This window comes from Archocentrus centrarchus, chromosome 1 (genome assembly GCF_007364275.1).
Source record: "Archocentrus centrarchus isolate MPI-CPG fArcCen1 chromosome 1, fArcCen1, whole genome shotgun sequence".
Taxonomy (NCBI): Eukaryota; Metazoa; Chordata; class Actinopteri; order Cichliformes; family Cichlidae; genus Archocentrus; species Archocentrus centrarchus.
The window spans coordinates 33,304,273-33,326,182 of NC_044346.1; the positions used below are offsets into that span (position 1 = coordinate 33,304,273).

At 40.4% G+C, this 21,910-nt stretch overlaps 2 protein-coding genes across 2 annotated transcripts; one reads left to right on the forward strand and one right to left on the reverse strand.

Annotated features, from left to right (window-relative positions):
* Positions 1-2,573: 2,573 nt before the first annotated feature.
* On the reverse strand, positions 2,574-11,979 carry LOC115790188 (protein Wiz-like). Its single transcript, XM_030743929.1, has 9 exons — positions 11,908-11,979; positions 11,310-11,391; positions 8,884-9,372; positions 7,123-7,947; positions 6,586-6,942; positions 5,108-5,322; positions 4,887-5,028; positions 4,635-4,794; positions 2,574-3,401 (listed from the first exon to the last, which is right to left on the reverse strand). Exons 2-9 carry the CDS (start codon positions 11,320-11,322, stop codon positions 3,245-3,247), a joined length of 2,358 nt encoding a protein of 785 aa, XP_030599789.1. The 5' UTR covers positions 11,323-11,391; positions 11,908-11,979; the 3' UTR covers positions 2,574-3,244.
* A 1,105-nt stretch (positions 11,980-13,084) lies between these two features.
* Positions 13,085-20,295, forward strand: LOC115778355 (homeodomain-interacting protein kinase 2-like). The gene is made up of 7 exons (XM_030726452.1): positions 13,085-13,106; positions 18,056-18,240; positions 18,384-18,575; positions 18,680-18,861; positions 19,234-19,357; positions 19,441-19,560; positions 19,978-20,295. The coding sequence occupies exons 1-7, from the start codon at positions 13,085-13,087 to the stop codon at positions 20,293-20,295; spliced, it is 1,143 nt and encodes a 380-aa protein (XP_030582312.1).
* The last annotated feature ends 1,615 nt before the right edge of the window (positions 20,296-21,910 follow it).

The window sequence follows — 21,910 nt, forward strand, 5'->3', positions numbered from 1 at the left end:
CATCGCTGTGAAGCAAAAAATATAACAGAGACAGTAACAGACAGCAGAGAGTGATGATCATATCCTGTCTACTGTGGAGGCAGAAAACAGGAGTAATATTATGCTGCCTGGAAATTTCTAATAGATCTTCCTCTCAGCTCGAGTAGCCTCCAATCATCAACTGTTCAGTACTCTTTTTTTATTTTTCTAATCAAAAACTAATTTTTCATATCTGAACACAAGCACAAAAGTAAGCAAGTGAGAAGACACATTAACTTATAGGGAATCTTAAATAATTATATTTATTTAAAGTTATTTCTCAGCTTATGGTGATGAAAAATAATCCACCACAGGTTAGGTGAATTTGAGCAGATACAGAGGGTGGATTATTACTGTTATTACTTTAAACCAAGTATGGTTATCAACGGTTCATTAATAAAGGATGAATTACTGGCTACAGCGGTTGTAACGGTAGTAAGATTAATAACCCCCATCATCAAGACAATAATGGCCACAGGCCTGGAAAGTGGATGTCATTCCCCATTTTTGTACTGTACAGTCTGTAATGAACATTCAAAATGCCTTAAAAATTCTTGTTTGAAAAGATGTGATTAATTGGCAGTTAAAAGGCAGCTAAAGTGCAATCCCAAAATAATCTTCAATAACAGCAAGCTAACACAACAAAAGGAAAATAAAATGCAAAAAGTAAGAGATGCACCGAACCACAAGTCGTCTCAAGGCACTTTATATATTAATGTAAAGAAACCACAAAGTTATAGATGGAAATCCAATGATCCAGCCATCCCCTGCAAGCAACCACTTGGCTCTAGTAGGAAGCTACAAAAAAACAACTTTCCAGGAAGAAACCTCAGGCTGAACTAGACTCAGAGAGGGGCAACTTCTTATGCTAACGGGAAGAGGAACAAAGAGACAACATCACAGAACAAAGTGCGAATTATGTGAGAGGAAAGACAAAAAGTTAATGGCATGTAGTGGTGACTTATAAAAGTACAGGGAATTAAAAAGAGGGTAGTCATGGGAAGTCACCCAGCAGCCTGAACCTATAGCAGCATAACTTAGAGATGGTTCAGGGCCACCTGATTCAACTTGATCTGTTTTTATCAGAAAGGAAAGTTTGAAGCTTAATCTCAAAAGTAGAGAAAGCATCTGAACCCAAACTGGGAGCCGGTTCCAGTAGAAATGGGCCTGATAGCAGAAAGCTCTGTCTCTCCGTTTGCTTTTGCAACCACAAATAAGCCTGCAATCTGAGAGTGAAGTGCCTGTGGCAGCGTGTACATGAGAATTATTTTTGCTTCAATCAATTCTGGGTTTTTATGGGCAGCCAGTGAAAAGATGTGTCAATCTTTTCGACAGCGTCTTTCTGCTGTTATAATCCGCTGTGTTTTGGATCAACTGAAGACTTTTCAGAAAGCTTTTAGGACAGCCTGTTGGATGCGAATTAAAATAGTCTGGTCTAGAAGTAACAAATACGTGGAGTGGTTTTTCTGCACCATTCTTGGTCCTAATTTTGATTTGTTTAAAGCGGGAAGCTCAAACCTGTGGCTCTGGAGCTGAATGCAGCTCTTTCCTCCATTTCCAGCATTTCCCTGTGGTTTTGACCAAGAACTAGACAAATGTGGGAATAACCTTTTTTTTTTTTAAATCAGTTATATGTTTACTACCCAAGTTTTAAAAAAAAAGAAATTTTAATACTTTGTCAATCATGGTGCCTTATCCTCTTAATTTTGCTAAGACTTGGAAGAGTAAATTAACCAAAGTTGCAGAGTAGAAAATTTAACCGTGTGGGGATAGGTTTGCTTTTTACTATTTTAAAGCCATTAGGCTGCTACATGTTTTACTTATTAAAGTGGGCTACTTGTAATTGGATTTATCTGTACCCACAAGTAGGACTCAAATTGGCCTGTACACCTTTAAAGTTGTTTTGTGGGTAATAAAAATTAGTAAATGTTACTTTTGTTCTATTAGTTCATAAATGCAGCATGAAACACACACACACACACACACACACACACACACACACATATATATATATATATATATATATATATATATATGAAGATGGTACTACAGGAAGATGCTCACAAAGGATCATGTGCTTAGTGAGTACCAGAGCAACAGAAACCTGAGAAAGAACAGAAACCATCATGGAAGGACAGGCCTCTACACAGCATGTACCACCGGCAGATAGGATAAGTGGCTGATATTGAAAAGTCGTACCAATGGCTGGACAAGGCTGCACTGAAAGATAGCACAGAGACACTAATCATGGCAGCACAGGAACAAGCTCTAAGCACAAGATCGATAGAGGCTGGGGTCTATCACACAAGGGAGGACCCCAGGACCCGAGCTCGGAGGACAAAGACCGCCCACAGGGCGAGTGGGGGATTTTATTTAGATTTTTATATATATATATTTACGCACACACACACACACACAGTAATACTGGAGACTGAGGTAATATTCTGGTTAGATACCATATTTCTGGGAGTGTTAGGAATTAAAGAGATTCATTCCCTTTGATTTAGAAAATTACAAAATAAGCTTCACACACAATATTAATTATATACAAGACATAATTTAATTTATACAGGTGTTAAAAAAGAAATGTAAAACATCCAGAAAAACAGCACATTTTGTTTGTTTTGCATCGTGTAAATAAAAAGAATGGAAACACTGTGTTACTCTGCTCAGGAAAACTTACAACAGTGGTATCCAACTTTGCTGTAACAGTGATCAGAAATCACCTCATGAAAATACATTAATCTTATATATTTAAAGTAAAAACACCAGAAACAGAAATGTATCAACAAAAAAAAAAAAAAAACTCAATTCAAAAGGTATATAAATGCGAGAAGGTATTTCAAAATGAAATGACCACCACGGCAGTTTATGGCTATTGTATTATGTAAATTTATGTCAGTCTCTCTTGTTTCTTAATGGCAAAGCCTGAATACCATTCAAATACATTTAACATCTGTTCAAATGGAAGGAATGTAGGAGCCAGAATAAAAAACAAAACAAATATCCAGAGATCATTACTTTGATCTTTGATATCTAATGGATTTAACCTGAGTGTATTATATTGTGCTGTTTCTCATATGGCTCATGTTTGCCCTCTTCAGGACAAGTAAGGAACATCTCATTTTCTGACAAGTTGATTTCAAGTAGACATTAGGATAACACAACTCCTTGGACTTTGACAGTTGAAAGACTGAGAAGAAAAACTGAATAAACCTTTACATTTCTAGACGGCTACTGGGTGGACCAGTGCTGGAGTTGTCACGGGCGTAGCGGGAGGAGAAGTTTTGTCTTTGCAGCCCAGCGACAGAATGTGTTTCTGCAGGTGTGTGATCCACTGCTCCTGAACAGACAGAGGTCCCTGAAATACTTCTTCACAGAATCTGAACAGCAGGACAGAGAAGAGTTTTATTTACTGCATCACATGAGGTTAAAAAAAAAACAATAATGTGGATATTAATGTGGATACACTCACCAGCCACTTCATTAGATACACCTGTTCAACTGCTCATTAACACAAATGTCTAAATCGGCCAATCACATGGCCCCAAGGCAATACCTTTGACTTTATAGACACAATCAACACAACCTGCTGAAGTTCAAGTCAAGCATCATAATGAGGAAGAAAGGTGATTTAAAGGACTTTGAGTGTGGCATGGCTACTGACGCAACACAGGCTAGTCTGTTGTATTGCTGATCTACCAGCACAACCATCTCTAGAGTTTACAGAGAAAATATCCAGTGTGAGCTGCAGGTGGGAGAAAATGCCTTATTGATGGCAGAGGTCACAGAAAAATGGCCAGACTGCTTTGAGCTAAGAAGGCACAGCAACTCAAATAACCACTCATTACAACCAAGGTATGCATTTAAACGTCTCTAGATGCACAACATGTTGAGCTTTGAAGCAGATGGGCTACGGCAGCAGGAGACCACACCGGGTGCGACTCCAGTCAGCTGCAATTCACACAGGCTCACCAAAAGGGGACAACTGATGATTGGAAAACTGTTCCCTGGGCTGATGAGTCTCGATTTCTGTTGCGACATTTCGATGGAAGGATCAGAATTTGATGTAAACAGCATGAAAGCATGGATCCATCCTGCGTTGTATCAACAGTTCAGGCTGTTGGTTGTAGTGGCCCCTTAGTACTAACTTAGCATACTTCAGTATTGCTGCTGTGTATCTTGTGATGGCTGGTTCCAGCTGGAAAACAAGCCATGTCACAAACGTAAAATCATCTAAAACTGGTTTCCTGAACAAAAAAAAAAATGAGCTCACTGTACTCAGTCACCAGATCTCAAGCCAACAGAGCACCTGTGGGCTGTGTTGGAAGAGGAGATTCACATCATGTCAGTATGGAGCAAAATGTTTCCAGCTCCTTGTTGAATTTTTGAAGGATTATGGAAGCTCTGAAGGCAAAAGGGGGTACAACTCAGTACAAGCAAGGTGTATCTAATGAAGTGGCCGGCAAATGTATAATAATGCATCCTCCATTTAGACACAAATATTTTGACAATATGTTTAAATAAAGTGTGTTTTAAATGTAACTTGCATCTCCATCAAACTAGACAACCTAATGATTTTATAAAACATTTCTACAGCTACCAAATTGACTCACCTGCACTTGAGGGAGTAGATTTTACCCACCAGTTTGACCAGTGGAGTTAGTGGGGGCTTTGGCAGCAGAGCAGGGATATTGCCAGACCGCGGTGGTTGCTGGGAGTTCCTGTTCTGATTTTCCCTACCTGTAGATGCCCCGTGTTTTTGTAAATGCACCCCTAAAAATCACACAGAGAGGTATAAATATTGCTTTGTAATCTATTACACTACATCTGTATCCGGCTATCTTCCACAGTCTGTCATCTCTCACCCCTTGAGGAGCGCACACTGTAGTTGCTATACTCCTTCCTGCTCGCTTTGTGCTCACGATGCTGCATGGAAGACTTCAGACTGCTGCCGACCACAGAGTCAGAGTCTGTGGACGGCGATGGGGAAGGAGCAGTTCTCTGGGACTAAAAGAAAAATACAGTAAATTAGAATTTGCCTAATACACTGATCATGTTTAGCTGAATATTTCAGACCACAACCCACCTTCTTGATGTAAAGGTCTCCCATGCGATAACGCTTGGTTATTTCCGACACCTTGGCTGGATCTCTCTTGATCAACTCACTGAGGAGTTCGATTGGGGAAGTCGCTCCATCTGCCTTCCATTCAATGATGCCCAGCTGTCGGAGGTGGGCCCTCGCGTGACTGGCCAGGGCCTTACGGTTTTCAAAGTCAAACCCACAAAGCTCACAGGATGTATCTGACACAAACAAGACAGTACACAAATCTTTCAAATCTTTGTGATTACATAAACCTCACAAAAATTAGATGCAGTGTACTTTGATCAGGTAAACCCGAGTAATCCTCATCCTCAACCACTTAGGTAATTTAATCTAACAGAATTAATTTCAAAACCTGCCACATAAAGTGCACTGAGATTGGGATGAACTTGTCGAACCACCTTTAGCAAAATAACGAAGTAATAATTTTCAGCCCCAGCCAGTTGCAGCAGATGACTGCCCCTCCCTGAGCCTGGTTCCGCTGGAGGATTCTTCCCGTTAAAAGGGAGTTTTTCCTTCCTACTGTTGCCAAATGCTTGCTCATAGGGGGATCATTTTGACTATTGGGTTTTCGCTGTAATTATTGGAGGGTCTTTACCTTACAATATAAAGTGCCTTGAGGTGACTGTTGTGATTTGGCGCTATATATTATATTAAATTGAACTGAATTGAAGTTCGTTTAGAGAGAAGAGGCTTTCTACTGACAGCCCTTCCAAATAAACCATACTTGTTCAGTCTTTTTCTAATTATCCTGTCATGAACTTAAACTTTTAGCACGTTAACTCAGACCTGTAGAGTGTGAGATGTAGGTTTCTCTCAGTATTATACAGTCTGACTTTTTGTTGAATTTGGTGGGACGTCCACTCCTAGAAAGATTGTGGCATTTTGCTAATCTGGAGCATTGAGATCAGCAAACTGCCACAATCCCAAAACCTCTGCTTTTATAGAGGTGGTCAAATGCATCTAATTAGCAGCACGTGGCTGCTACTTATCCTCTTGATTCTTGTGGAAGCAGTAAGGGTGTACCTTAGTTTTTCACAGGACTGTATATGTCGAGGCCTGTTATTTTAATTCAAAAGAAAATCATTTTAAAAAATAAAATGTTCTACTTTTAGACTACTTCCTGGAAGTTTAGACCACTTCAACTACATGCTTTCAATTTAAGAGTCCACAGTTTCCAAGTAAGTGTCCGTCTAGGACTTTTTTTTTTTAACCATACTTCATAGTTGACTGCAGTACTAAGTCAACTTAATATAATTAAAATGTTGAGTACACAAAAGTGACACAAAGCTCCAGGAACTAGTTTCACCAAAAAGTTAAAATAATTAATTCGTTAATGAACTGAAGCATTTGCCAAGAACATTGTCATTAATCACAAATGACAGGAGCTATGTCACAACCACAGATTAGTTGAACTGTGTTTAGATTAGTGTTAATGTCACGTACAAGTTGGCTTTACTTACCAAGGTGTATGACTCCACTCTTGCTAAATGAAGATTTCTCTTTCATGGAATAATCAAGAGGCGAGTTAGAAGCTCTTTCCCCAGACGTGAGGCTGTCTAGGGATCTTCTGGAGCCTTGAGAGCTCCATGAGCCTTTGCCCGATGCTGTAGACCCCCTGACGCTTAGCTCTTTCCTGCCTTCTTCACCGTGCATCATCACTTCTTTTAGAAGATCAATTGGTGATGTTTTAATTGACCAAGTGAGACCAAGTTGCCGGAGATGGGCACGAGCGTGGCAAGACAGGGCTTTGCGGGTGTCAAACAGCTGGCCGCAGAATTCACAAAGGACTGTCGGTGGGGACGGCACATCTGTGGACGCTGGGGATCGTTAAATATAATAAAACATTATACATCCAACTTCACTATACACACAAATAGAAAAATGCAAAAAAACAAAAAAAGAGCAAAAAAAAGAACGAAATTAAGTATGCTGTAGTATATGGTACCAAACATAAAACATTTGCCAAACTTATTTTGATTAAAGATTTTCTGCTTTACCGGATTCAGAAGGTTTTGCAGAAATGACAGCAGCAGCCAAATTCTGCACAGGGGAGCTGCTCTCACTGGTGGATGCCTTCAGCTGAACAGACACCTCAGTCTCTACAGGCTCAGGCTTAGGTTTTCTATGGAGGGGGTCCACCGCTAGCCGAAAACCTTTCTTAGCTTTTGGTGCCCTGTTAACAGGCGCCTGAGGAGACTGAGAGATCTTTTCAGGGCTTGTTGAAAGGGGTGTGGAGGAAAAAGGGGTCCAGGATTGGCTTGGACCGGAAGACTGAGCTGGGACTTCAGGAAAGGGTGGGGCTGGAGATGGTGCTGCAGATGAGCTGGCTGTATTGTTTGTTTTGGGGGTGTGTACGGCTTCTAACATACCACTGCTCACCAGATCCTGGACGGCATCAATTGCAGAGTTTTTCCCCACTAATTCACTCATTCCAATGTGACGCAGGTGAGAGCGCGCATGGCTCGCCAGGCCTTTTCTATTCTCAAATTCCTCCCCGCAGAGAATACACGTGCACTCCTCTGATATTTTAGGCCGTTTGCTTGAGGATGACTCAGGTGGAGGTGACTGAGTAGAAGGGCGTTTGGACGAGGATCTAGGTGGACTATTGGATGGGAGCTCTTCCTTTTTCTCAAAGTCAACAGGCTTGAGGTCCTCCTCTTCCATGATCTGGTAAAGAAGATCAATAGGACTCCCCTTGATGTCACTGTCAGAGATTCCAATCTGGCGCAAATGGGCCCGAGCGTGACTAGCCAGGCCTTTGCGTGTCTCATACCAGCAGCCACAAAGTTCGCAAACGTACACCTCATCACGGGGATCTGAAGCTAAAAGAATGAAAAAATTGTTGGGAGAAAGGCACAAAGTTAGCAGGAGACTAATTTGACATCAATACACTGCAAATTTGAATACGTTCTATTAAGCTCTGCCTTGCACATGCAGCTACTCCCCTTCAAAATTTATATTTCTTTTAAATTGTTGTGTTGTTTCCCTTACAACTGTCTGGGGGGGCACCCAAGATAATCATATTTTATTTACTTTGTTTACCGAATTTATGTGTCCTGGTTTAATTTCAGTGCAATGTGAGAACCTCCTTCATTTTCAGTCTCAGTCACTTTTGGTTTCTGTTTCTTTCCATCAGACTTTTTGCTATGCTTATGAGTGTGTGTGCGCAAGAAGGGGAGGAGTAGCAGAAGAGGCTACCAAGTTTGTGACAACTGCTATCGCATCTGTCTAAATCCATTCATTAACAGATGTTGGCTGACCCTGAAAGTCTGCAGGCCTATTATTCTAGAGCACAACACAGGATGGTTTATGTTTCCCTTTTTTTTTTTTGGGGGGGGGGGGGGGGGGGGGGGGGGGGGGGGGGCTATCCCAGCTGTCATGGGGCGAGAGGCAGGGTACACCCTGAACAGGTCGCCAGCCTGTTGCAGGGCCAACACAGAGGGACAGACGACCTTTCACACTCACATTCACGCTCTCATTCACACCTATGGGCAATTTAGATTAGCCAATTAACCTAACCCCAGTAAGTGCATGTCTTTGGCATGTGGGAGGAAACCGGAGTACCCGGAGGAAACCCACGCAAGCACGGGGAGAACATGCAAACTCCACACAGAGAGAGGGAGAGGCCTGGGCCAAGGTGGAATCGAACCCAGGCCCTCCAGATGGTATTCTAACTGTGAGGCAGCAGTGCTAACCACTACGCCACCGTGCTGCCCTATTTATATTATGTTTAAGAAAACAACTCAGTCCAGTCATACCTAATGTGATAGGAGCATCAGTTTCCCGTGGTGCCCACAGTGGCTTTGCTGCGGCTGTGCGCTCTGAGGAAGATGAGCTGCTGCCTTCAGCTGGCTTAACAGGAGGAGGAGTTGATGGGAGGACAGACGCTGACGACTCATTCAGGTTTGCTGCAGATCCCTGATGATCCACTATTTGTGAAGTTGTCAAGAGCCCAACCCCCGTCTTATAAGTGGTATTGGTGTCCTCTTCTTCTGGAGGTGGCTTGGACTCCTGCTGTAATGTAATTTTTTGAGGCACTGAAACATGTAAAAATGAGTCTGATTTGAAATCTGGAAGGCTGCCATATCTCTCCCGGGTGATCTGGTAGAGGAGCTCTATGGGAGCCCCACTGCTTTCTGACACCGTTACGCCAAGCTTGCGCAGATGGAGGCGGGCGTGGCTGGAAAGTCCCCGGCGTGTCTCGAAGTACGTTCCACAGACTTCACACATTACTGGCTGTGGAGATGCTGTGGGGGAGTTCAGAATGGAGATTACCATCACAAACAGAAAGAAAACTGTAATCACTGCCTCAAAACAAAAAGAAAGGGGGGGCAAGCTTGAAGCTTCTTTTATTTTCTTTTGATACTGTTGACCATAAAATTTTACTTAATAGGCTTACATTTTTGGCTGGTATCTCTGGGTCTGCATTAGATTGGTATCCCTTTTATTAATCTGGAAGCAAGTTCTCCTCTAACGCTGCTCCTCTGACTGGTGGGGTTCCACAAGGCTCTTGGTCATTATTATTTTCTTACTACATCCTTCCTTTAGCCAGCATCATTCAATCGTTTTCAAGCATTTCTTATCATTTCTATGCCAATGACATTCATCTGTATATGTCTTTTAAGACACACCAGCTGGATAGGCTATCCACCCTAGTCCACTGTTTATCCCAGATTAGTAACTGGCTCTCCAAAACCTTGTTTTAAATTCCAGCAAGACTGAGATCATGATTATACCTCCTCCTAAATTACATACAAGAATCAGTCAGGCCCTTGCTTCTTTTTGTTCATTTGTGAAATCCAGTGTTCATAATCTGGGCATAATATCTGATTCTTCCCTGGGCTTTGATTCACAAACAAAACCCATCTCATGTTCTTGTTTCTTTCATTTAAGGAACATTTTTAGATTGCAAGCTATTATATCCTGGAAAAAAAATGATACTGCATTTGTGTCATTGTGCCTACTGTAATGCCCTGTTTACTGACTACGATAAATCATGTCTTTCACAACTCTGTTGTTATGCTGTTTTATAATATTTTTTTTTTATTGCTTTAATCATTATTTATTCTATTCATTTTATATGTGGATTTTTTTTTGTTTGGCATCTGTTGTGGACAGCAAAGAAAGAATTTCATCCTTTTTGAGCCTCAGATAGGGTGAGGAGTTCAGTCATTTAGACTGCAGTGAATCTTTGTAGAGCCTAGAATGTATTCTACACCAGTGGCCGACGTTACTGCCAGCATTCATGTTTACATGTGGTGTTTTACCTTGGGGTTGTAGCCTTTGTTTTATATGCAGGGCCAGCCATGATAGAAACAAATAAAATCCTGGGACCCTTTTCCCTGCTGAGTCCCCAGTCTTTGTTGTGGTCCCCCCCCCAGAAGCAAATATATTTGTGCCTCAGGCTTTTCCACTTTTTTGTACATTCCCTCACATCTATTCTGATAGCTTTGCGATCTCCATCTAGGAATTTGTGAATCTGTGAGTCTTTCTTTTGAGGCAATGATTATTCTCTCACTAATCGATTCAAAAACTGCGGTGAACAGGTAGCTGGAAATGTATAGGAAGAATCAATTGTGCTGAACATGCCAATCACAATAGTTGCAGTCTGTGTTAACATGACGTGTAGTTACATTTCCAGGGAAGTGTACGTCAGGTTACGGTGCAGCGTTTCAGAGGTGTAGACTTAAAGGAGAAGCATAAGTCCCCTGTTGAAAGAAGCCAGCTGAGATGGTTTGGGGATCTGACTAGGATGCCTCCTGAACGCTTTATTCTGCAGTATTTTGGGTGTGTCCAACTTGGAGGAGGCCCTGAGGCAGACCCAGGATAAAGGGTACAGACTGGATCTCATGGTAGGCTAGGTAATATCTGAGTGTCCCCTCAGAAGAGCCATCAAAGGTGGCTGAGGAGAGGAAGCTCTGCTTGGGCTGCTAGAACCCAGATAAGTGGTAGGATGTGAATGAATAAATGGATGTATCAAAGAGCGCCAAATGACTGAATTATCACAATGTGTAATTACCTGAAACCAGTTTTCTACAATATGCAGAAGTAGAAACTGAGGAGAAGGCCAGTCGTAACTGACTGAAGCAGCAGTCGGACAGGCAGTCTCTCTAAACTATGTAATATAATTACCTGAAGTAATGTAATTAATGGCAAATCCCGTTAAAGCGTATTCTGTTTTTACCTAGTGAATCCATTGGTGCTGAAAATGCTGCTGGTTTATTCTGAGAGATGAAAGCGTCGTTTTCCTCTGGATCCTGTTCTTCCTAGTAAATAAAAATGGAAAATTTTAAAGTCAGAGAAGCTGTATTAGTGTTAACAACGATGTGCAGGTCATTAGTTGTTATAGATCTTTAAATAATCGTATAATGTGACTTCCTTGAACACAGTTAGTCACAAAAATATCCGAACCAGCTGCTTAAACAACACGATCGACTGAAACCAGAGATGAAGGAAAAAACTGTCTAATCGTGGATTAAAACCGGACTGCACCTCTTAACACGGATCGCTGTTAAAAAAAAAAAAAAAACTCGCCTATTTTAAATGTTACTCTACACACACTTTAACAAAACAAACTAAAAGCAGCTGAAACGCACTGTAACTTAAAGCTAACTCCGGCTAACCTTGTCACAGCCTTTGTTTTGCTCTAAAATGCTAACGTTAGCTGTCGTGCTAACCTTAAAAATCATCTTATGTAAGCGAAGAGGTGACAATCTATACACGATGGGCCCTCGAATAGAAACAAACCTAGAAATCCTCTCTTTAAAAGAAAGCAAATTTACCCCAAAACCTGTACAGACTGCCTGTGCGTATCTGTCTCCCTTGAAGCGGAAAGCATAGCGGAAGTACCTGGGGGTGTACTTTTTCAAAATAAAAGTCCAAGGGTTATAACATCGGAGCTTTGGCCACGGAACAATGAAAGTCATTGACATCTTAGACATTAATACGTATATCTGTCTATGATTGACATGGACAGACATTTTGAGATTAATACCTGTCCATAATTTCCAATTTGGACCGTAGAATAATTACTTTTGCCTTGCGTGTCTAAATTATTAGTTGTAATAACAGAAAACACACCACTCTTTCATTTTAAACAGCTAAAAAGTACAGACCAGACTGTAGGCCGAAGATTTAAACACATTTTTTTTTTAAATTATTTATTTGTTTTTGTTTTTCCAGCTCTCTGCATCAGCGCATCTACTCTGGATACTACAGGGCATAATACATCTGAGAAATGTCACTGTTTAGAATAAGCGAGTAAATGTTAGTAAGCTGTAATACTCATATATAAACAATGATGATAAACAAAGAGGATCTGAAACAGAAGCTATCTGTGATCACTTTCAGACACTATACTACGTTGTGAAGCACACTTCTGTTTGAGCTACACAGACAAGCTCTTTAACTGTAGTGTATACATCCTGTCTTCCTGCTAAGCTGTATTACAAACTCCTGGGGCCAGATATACAAAATGAGCTTTGGGTAACAACAACAACAACAACAACAGTTCTGTCGGTTTTTACAAAAAGAGCGCGGTGACAAGATCGCGTGTAAGAGGCGAGACCTCAGAGATTTTTGTGACTGACCCTGTAGTAATGTATTTCTGGGAGCTCCTTTCTCAAGGCCCAAAATATAGGGAGGAGGAGAGCGCGCAAACTCATTTACTAACGTTTGCGGTACGCAATTTTTTTTTTACCTTGTTTACATTGTTATGATATGTTATACTTCTATTTATTGTTTTAATGTGAAACAATTGTGATTTCTATCTGTGAAAAGTGCTTTATAAATACTACTACTTTGCCCCGTTTAATAAATGTGGCCCCAAATGCTCCAAGTGACAGCAGAAAAGAATCTGTCTCAGGCCTGATGCTGCAGTTTCTCCACGTACTGTACATACCAAGAAACGGATCACAATCACCACACTTTCATGTTTTCATTCATCACTGTTTCGTGAATATGATGGCTAACTTCATTGCAGGTAACATTAGATATTCAAACTGATCACGAGGTGGCGGTGTTGTGCCAAAAAGTCATTGTATGCTAAAAAGTTATTTCCGATGTTTCTATGTATTTTTTAATGTGCAATATATTTGCTTATATTGGCAAATAGACTGTAGTCAACAGGATTTATGAAGGGCCTATTTATAAAATGAAGAAATGACCCGTTTTTCAAGTGTCTTTAGGACTCTGTGTTGATATATCTACATTATAATCAACCTTGTACTTTTTGTCCACTTAAAATATCTTTATAGAACTCAGATCTCTCTGAAATTTAGTTTTTACCCTAATAAAATAAAGAACATCTAGAAGTAATTTTGCCAAAAAGTGATTGCAGCTTCTACCTTGTGACAGGAATGCTCTTTTTGGCTCAAAATGACAAAATGAATATATTCATGAGAGACATGTCTGACATATGTTTCAAAGATTAAAGCCCCAAAGGTCATTTACAACTGTTTAAATACAGCCAGTCAGCCAGTTTTTAGCAGTACACCTCTTCTGAAAAGCCAATTGTTAATGTTTTGGTTCAACAGTATCATTACAGATGTATTTGTTTTGTCATTTTTGAGGCCTCAGTCCATCCTTTGTGAGCAGAAAATTTTAAGGTAGTCAATTTATTCTATTTTTTGTTGCAATTATTTAATTTATTTCAACAGATTTCACCAGAAAAGTCGTGGGGGGAAAAAATGTATAATTTGCTTCGACTTGTTCATCGTAGGTGACCTCGGGTGCAGAAGCCTAAACAGAGAAACCCAGACCACTCTTTCCCGAGCTATACCTCCTCCAGCTCATATGGGGGAACACCAAAGCATTCCCAGGGCAGCCTAAAGATATAATCTCTCCAGCGTGCCCTGTTTGTCCCAGGGCCTCCTCCTGGTAGCACCTCACCCAGGAGGCACCCAGTGCATAACTAAGGGATGATTCAGGGTCACAGTTTTAGTCTTACTTTTAGACTTTTTGACATTTAAAAAGAAGTAGTATTTTTTGTATTCAAAATAACTAAATGATGATGATTTCAGGTTGATGATTTGAATGTTATAAGCCATCCATTTTTTTCCACGTAGCCTTTTCAGGGTCATGGGGGGCTGGAGCCTAGAGAGGCAAAGTACACTGGACAGGTCGCCACCCTGTCGGCTAACACAGTTAAATTAAAATGAACATGCCCAAAGTTAATGGCTTTGTACTTATGTCCTAAACTCACACAGCTGGTGGGATTTTTTTTCTGTCTAAATATTAGAAGGCAACTTACTGTTATAAGTTGTAATGTTATATTTTATGTTATTTATTGTTTCTTTTTAATGTTTTTATTTATTTATTTATTTTTATTTTATTTTTATTATTTAGTATAGTCCTTGGGGTTATAGATCTTGTACAGCACTTTGGTCAGCGTCGTTGTTTTAAATGTGCTTTATAAAGAAACTTGACTTGACTTGAAGAAATATATTTTTCACATATCCGTTCTCTTCTAAAATTGAACACTATATCTGAGGGTCTGTCCCATAATTAAACAAACATATTACGAGGGCTTGGAGCCGTAGGGGCGTAAGTGACATTTCATCAACTTTACAGGAGAGCCAAAACAAAAAATGACCATAGTTTGAATAACTTTGTATACTGATTTTAGTTTTTTTTAAGCATGTTTCTTTTTATAAATGTATGACACAATGCCTAATGAACAATCATCTTGTCTTTGTCTTAAATGCACTTGTGTGCATTCAGAGTTAAGTCTTTTGGTTTTTGTTGAATAACTCTATTTCTATTAATATTTTACTTCTGTAATTTTGACAGTAGATAGAGCACATCGAGATCTTTCATTTGATATATATATCTCAGTTTTGACCAAAATGTCAGTTACGCCCCTATGGCTCCAAGCCCTCATGATATGTACTGTTATTTATTCAGTGTAAGTGAGTGGATGAAGAGCTCCATTGCAGACAGTGTGGACAGAATGTGACATCACAATACTGTAGAACACTGAACATGACAGAATGGCAAACAGTTCTGAGAGAACCCATCAGTCCTGCAGCAACTGAAACCACACGCAGACACTTTTCTGTCACTCTTTTTCATTTATATTTTTACATTTGCGTTCCTCCATGGCATCAACAAACATACCAGGTAAGCTAACAGTGGTGGTTTGTCTGGTTTCTGTCTGGTATTCGTTCTTTCCCCTGTGTTTTTGTGTTGTGCAGACATTTCTAGCTTTATCTTCTGTATAGTTACTTTCTGTGCTGTCTTTCTGTCTTGTCCTGTGTGTGTGTGTGTGTGTGTGTGTGTGTGTGTGTGTGTGTGTGTGTGTGTGTGTGTGTGTGTGTGTGTGTGTGTGTGTGTGTGTGTGCGTATGTTTATAATATCTTGTGGGGACAATTTTCCTGACATATACTACGTTGTGGGGACCAATTGCTCCTTGTGGGGACTGGAACCTTGTCCCCACAAGGGGAAACCCTGTTTTTGGGTCAGGGGTCAGAGTTAGGGCTAAGGTATGAATTGAGTTTAGGTTAGGGTTAGGGTTAGGTATGTGATGGTTAGGGTTAGGAAAAGGGTAAAGGTAAGGTTTAGGCTGTAGAAATGAATGGAAGTCAATGGAAATTCCCCACAAAGATAGCAAAACACCCTTGTGTGTGTGTGTGTGTGTGTGTGTACATCCCTCTGTGTACCTGTGTACATTACGGTTGGTCATTTCCTGTCTTATTTTGGTGATCCTTGTCCGTCTGCATTATGTTCTGTTTTGCTTCCCTTGTTTCATTTGGCTAATTCTGTTCACCTGCTCTCTCCTGCTGTCTCCTCTCTTCCTAATTACCTTGTGTGTATTTAAGTCCTCACTTCTCTACAGTTTGTTGTCATGTCCTTCCTTGTGGCATTTTCCTGCCTCCCTCCTGGCAGTGTGTCCTTTATACTTATTCTGTTATTTGGTATTCAGTGTTTTTGAGGAGTAACTTCAGCATTAGTTGTTTCGAGTCCTGGCCTAGCCTGTGTTTCTTTGTGTTTTTCGAGAAGCACCTGCAGCGATAAAGCTGTTTCAAGTTAAATCTGGCTTCATGCATGCAGCATTTGGGTCCGCACTAAACCACACATCCGGCTCATGGTGACAATAGTGAACAAAGCTCAAGTGTTTTTGGCAATGAAATAAGGATTAGGTCATTTAACAGACGGTCCTTGCAAACAAATGCTTAATTCTGTGATTTCAGCACTAATATATCAAAAAATGAGAGCATGGTTTAACATCTTGTAATGTTTGTCAATTACTGGTCATGGATCAGTTACAACATGCTAATGATATCAAATTGAAATTATATACATGCACTGTATACAGTACTGTATATGTGTCGATATACAATGTTGGTATAACTTATACGTATCTGTAGTTTTCTCTGGGCCGCTCCCCAATCAGACCAGGAGCGACATGTTTAGCCCCGTGTTCTCCTTAAATTGCTGGCTGTCTGAGTGGTGTCCAAAAAACAATGTGGCGTTTATAGATAATTGGGAAAGTTTCTGAGGAAAACCTGGTCTTGTTAAGAGAGATGGCATCCATCCCACTTTGAATGGAGCAGCTCTCATTTCTGGAAACCTGGCTGAATTTATTAACCCCCCCCAAAACATGACTATCCAGCTTTAAGACCAGGAAGCAGCGTTGCAGTCTTACACGCCCCTCTGCAGCGTCTCTCCTCCTGCCATCCCCCAAAAACTCCATCCCCATAGAGACGGTGCCTGCTCCCAGACCACCAAAAAAACAACTTAAGCATAAAAGTTCAAAAAGAAAAAACATTATAGCATCCTCAACTGCACCAAAGATTAAAAGAGTTAAACATGGATTATTAAACATTAGGTCGCTCTCTTTCACATCCATCCATCTATCCATCCATCCATCCATTTCCTTCCGCTTATCCGGGGCCAGGTTGCGGGGGCAGCAGCCTAAACAGAGAACCCCCAGACTTCCCTCTCCCCAGCCACCTCCACAGCTCATCTGGAGTGACCCCAAGGCATCCCAGACCAGATATAATCTCTCCAGCATGTCCTGGGTCTGCCCCGGAGCCTCCTCCCGGTGGGACACACCCGGAACACCTCACCCAAGAGGCATCCTAGTCAGACGCCTGAGCCACCTCAACTGGCTCCTCTCAATGTGGAGGAGCAGCGGCTCTACTCTGAGCCCCTCCCAAATGGCTGCACTCCTCACTCTATCCCTAAGGGAGAGGCCAGCCACCCTTCAGAGGAAATTCATTTCTGCCACTTGTTTTCGTGATCTTATTCTTTTGGTCACTACCCAAAGCTCGGGACCAGAGGTGAGGGTAGGGACATAGATTAACTGGTAAATGGACAGCTTCGCTTTTACGCTCAGCTCCCTCTTCACCACGACAGACCGGTGCAGCGTCCATATCACTGCAGACATACCCCCAATCCGTCTGTCAATGTCCCGTTCCCTTCTCCCTTCACTCGTGAAGTCCAAGTCCATCCAAGTCCCTGTTAGCAAATATGTAGGACCGCTTTTTTGCATTTGTGCAATATGTCTAAAATTAGAAACATCCTGTCTCAGAGGGATGCTGAAAAGCTAATTCATGCAATTATTACTTCTGGACTACCAGATTACTACCAATTACTACCAGGTTGTCCTAAAAGCTCCCTGAAAAGCCTTCTCAAAATGCTAAAGGTAGAGTTCTGACAGGGACAAGCAAGAGAGAGCATATTTCTCCCATATTGGCTTCTCTTCATTGGCTCCCTGTTTCCAGAATTGAGAGCCTTCAGTCTTCAGCTTTCAGGCCCCTCTTCTGTGGAACCAGTTCCCAATTTGGATTCGGGAGTCAGACACCCTGTCTATTTTTAAAATTAGGCTTAAATTTTTACTTTTTGTGAGTGCTCAAGTAAAGTAGAAAAGTGTTATATAAGAACCATTCATTTACCATTTACCATAATTTATAATTGTGTGTTCTTCAGGCTCTGCACAGGACTTCACAATCTATCAAGGAGGCCTGCTGGGCTCCAGCTATGAGGTGCAGGCCTTTCTTGGGCAGGGGAGCTTTGGAAAGGTCGTCAAGTGTGTAGACACTATACTGAACATAGAGGTGGCCATCAAAATAACCAAAAACAAGCCAATGCTCATTAAACAAGTGCTGGAAGAGGTAGAACACAATTTTTTTTTACCTCAAAACTGAAGCTGGAATATGCATGTAAAATATTTAATATTTTCACATAAGACCTTCCTGCAGTTTGCCTTTCAGGTGATGAACAGTTCTACTCTAATGGTTCTAACTGTCTTCGACAGATTAAAATTCTCAAAAAGCTGAAGCATCTGGATCCTGACAAATGTAATATTGTTAGATGGAATAAATCATTCTTCCATGAAGGACTCGTTTGCCTTGAATTTGAGCTCCTGGACCTGAATCTGAATAAGTATATGAAAGAGAGAGATTGCCAGGTTATGTCTATGGACGAGCTTCGCCCAGTTCTACATCAGGTATGCTGACTTTTCCTAATTCACTGCATATTCAAACTTTAAAGAAAAATAAAAACCTATTTGCATAGTTGTGACTTAGCAAGAATACATTTGTGTGAATCCAGCTGACCACAGCACTGCTCCACCTGGAGGCCCTGAAAATCATCCATGCTGATATAAAGCCTGAAAATATTATGGTTGTGGATCGCAGACAACACCCACTGCAGGTCAAACTCATTGATTTTGGCCTGGCCCATCATGTCTCTGATGCTGTGCAGGGACTGTGTGTGCAGTCTCTGTGGTACAGGTAAATATAGTTCTAGTGGGAAAAAAAAAAAAGTGGGCAACTGAATAAACCTGTGCCTGTAGCCTTTTACTTCTACCTCTCAAAACAATAAACCACATTTGCAGCTGTAAATATGTGTATTTTGTTAGCTCACAGCTGAATCTTGAATACTTTAGGTTGCTGAATTATCAACCAATTTTAATTTTGATGTTTAAATTCAATCAAATTTTCTGATTTCCCATGCCTCTCCTCCAACCCTTACATTGCTCTCGAATGGCTCTTGGCGCCCCTACCACCCAGTTTTAAAAAGTTGATGAAATGAGTGTTTACGTGTAACAGCACTGCAGATGCAAATTTTTAGTTTGCTGTACTCTTCTTTTCCCCTGTGATCAGGGCACCGGAGGTCATCCTGGGTCTGGTCTTCAGTGAGAAAATAGATATGTGGTCTGTGGGTCTGGTTGCAGCAGAACTTGCTCTGGGTTGCCCACTTTTTCCTGGGAACAACGAATATGACATAGTAAGTATTTTCTGCTCAGAAGGGAATTATGTGTTCCGTAATCAAATCTTCAAGTGAAGAAAATTTCTGTGTGATTTCTCCAGATGAAGTTTATTGTGGACACTGTGGGTCAGCCACCAGATTATCAGCTGTACGATGGACAAAAAAGCAAAAAGTTCTTTATCCATGAAAGCAGATATGATCAGCTGACCTGGAGATTAAAGGTACCTACCAGAGTTATTATAGTTTTGTTTTCCAGATTTGTTTTTATTTTTATTTTGTTTTGACTTTTTAAAGTCAGTTTAGTTTCAGTTAGTATCCAGAGCAAGTTTGCAGGTATTTAAACAGGTTAATTAAAGTGTTTTTTCACACCTAGTTTCAGTTTTTCGTTTAGTTTTAGTTAACTATATTAACCTGTGACCTACCTACCTACCTATCTACAACTAACTTGTCTAACTTAAACACTATCTCTATAGACTCCACTGGAGTTTGCTACAGAAACTGGGCACTGCTATAGAGACACCAGATTTATTCGTCTCACCTCTTTGGATGTCTTGAAGAAGGTAGGGGCTCTTTTTGGGTCAGGTTGCCATTACTGCAATAGGATATTTGCTGCAAGGACATCTTCTGCTGACTTTCAGGGTAATTCAGAGAAGGTGGAGGTGCTTAATTTTCTGGACCTCTTAAAGAAGATGCTGCAGGTGGATAAATATGGACGAATAATACCACTTAAAGTCCTGGAGCACCCATTCTTTACTGAAGAGCAGCACAGAGGCATGAATATTAAAAACCTGAAGGAAGACAAGCCAGCTGTCACTCAGCAGCTTTCCCCAAAGAAGAAGAGTCCTGGGTCCAAGACTGTGACTGCTCTTGAGGAGGCAGCCTTTACTGATCCTGAAAATGTCTCTACAAAACTGGAGGGTGAGGATGATAAAACATCTCACGTTCAGCCTGGTTAGTCACATGTATGAAGTGCATTCAGTCTGTCGTGTTTATAGTTTTGAACGACTAACATCCGTTTTTGTTCGTTTTTTTCTCTTGTGGTTTTCCAGAAGAAAACAACACTGATGATAAAACACCATGAATTAGGAATATTTCCTTTCCATATGATGTCATCTTTTATATTTATGGGTTTTCCCCCAGTTATGGTATTATTTGACATTTTTTTTATTCTTATTTGTCAATAAATCTTTTGACTAAATTCAAAATATCTCAATGGTCAATGTAGATAAGAGGGAGTATTTAAAAATCACTCTGAAGTAAATCATATAAAAAAGTGGAAGTTTGTATGAATAAGAAGTCTTATAAAAAAACAAAAACAAAACTCTTAAGTTTTAAAAAATAATGTGATCATATAGTATTTTAGTAGCCAAGGAGTTGGAAATGGTTTTGCATGAAATTTTCCACATAGTTTCTAAATTACATGCACCTGTACATATGCATACATACACAATTAATGATAAATGTAGATTCAATCAAACCCATAAATTCAGGTTAAATAGCATTACTGCACCACTAATGTAATAATGCTCATGTACATTAGTCTAATCCAGAGGTACCAGAAAAGGATCCAACTACTGGATAACTTTGCAAAGTGTGAAACTGGGAGGTTTTGTGTTTACATTGGGTTTACATCGAGCTTGCATTGAGTTTACATGTTTTTTGTTTGCTTTTATGTCAGAGATACACATACTTATAAACATGAATGAATAGGTAATTTAATAAGTAATGCAGAAATTATTAGCCTCGCTATGAAATTTAAAGTAAAAAAAAAAACAAATTTCCAAGGTTCTTGTTTAACAGAGCAACAGATTTTCAACATAACATTTCTAAACATACTAGTTTTCTTTAGAAAACATCAATTATTTCTATTTGCACACAGTAACAGAATTATTTAAGAAAAAAGCAAATTACTAAGTCAATATTGCTCACATTGCTGTGCAATGATGTGCTTTAACTTTGTAATGCTCAAAGTCGGTAAAATGAAGTTAAAACTGAGAGTTATTTCAAATTTATGCATAGCATAAAAACTTCAGCAAGGGTTTGAGCTGTCACTTGAGAAAGTATCATTCCAAAAACAAAATAAATCAGTTAAGACTTGAGAAAAAACAATTGTTCATGCTCACAAAGCAGGACATGGATATACAAAGTTATCACAGCATTTCCAGGTGTCAAGAAATGGAGTGAGAAGAATCATCAAGAAATTCAAAAGAAAGCCACACGGTACAGAACATGCCTGGCAGAGCTAGAAGCGAAAGATTTCAAAGACTCTGGAAAGAAAACTAGTGAGAGATGTTTCCAAAGACCCCAAAACAACTGTCAAGACGCTAGTGAATGACTTTGCCAGGTCGGGTATTGTAGCCTCAAAAAACAAAATCACTAGAACCCTGCACAGGAATGGATTGCAAGGTTTCAGACCAAGAAAAACTCCACTTCTGCCTAAGACACACCTTCAAGCCAGACTAAAGCATGCTAAGGATGACCTGGAGAAAGATTATGCATACTGGAAGCGCGTCCTTCGGTCAGTTAACATGAAATGGGAGCTTTTTGGCCACAGAGACGCAGTTTATATTT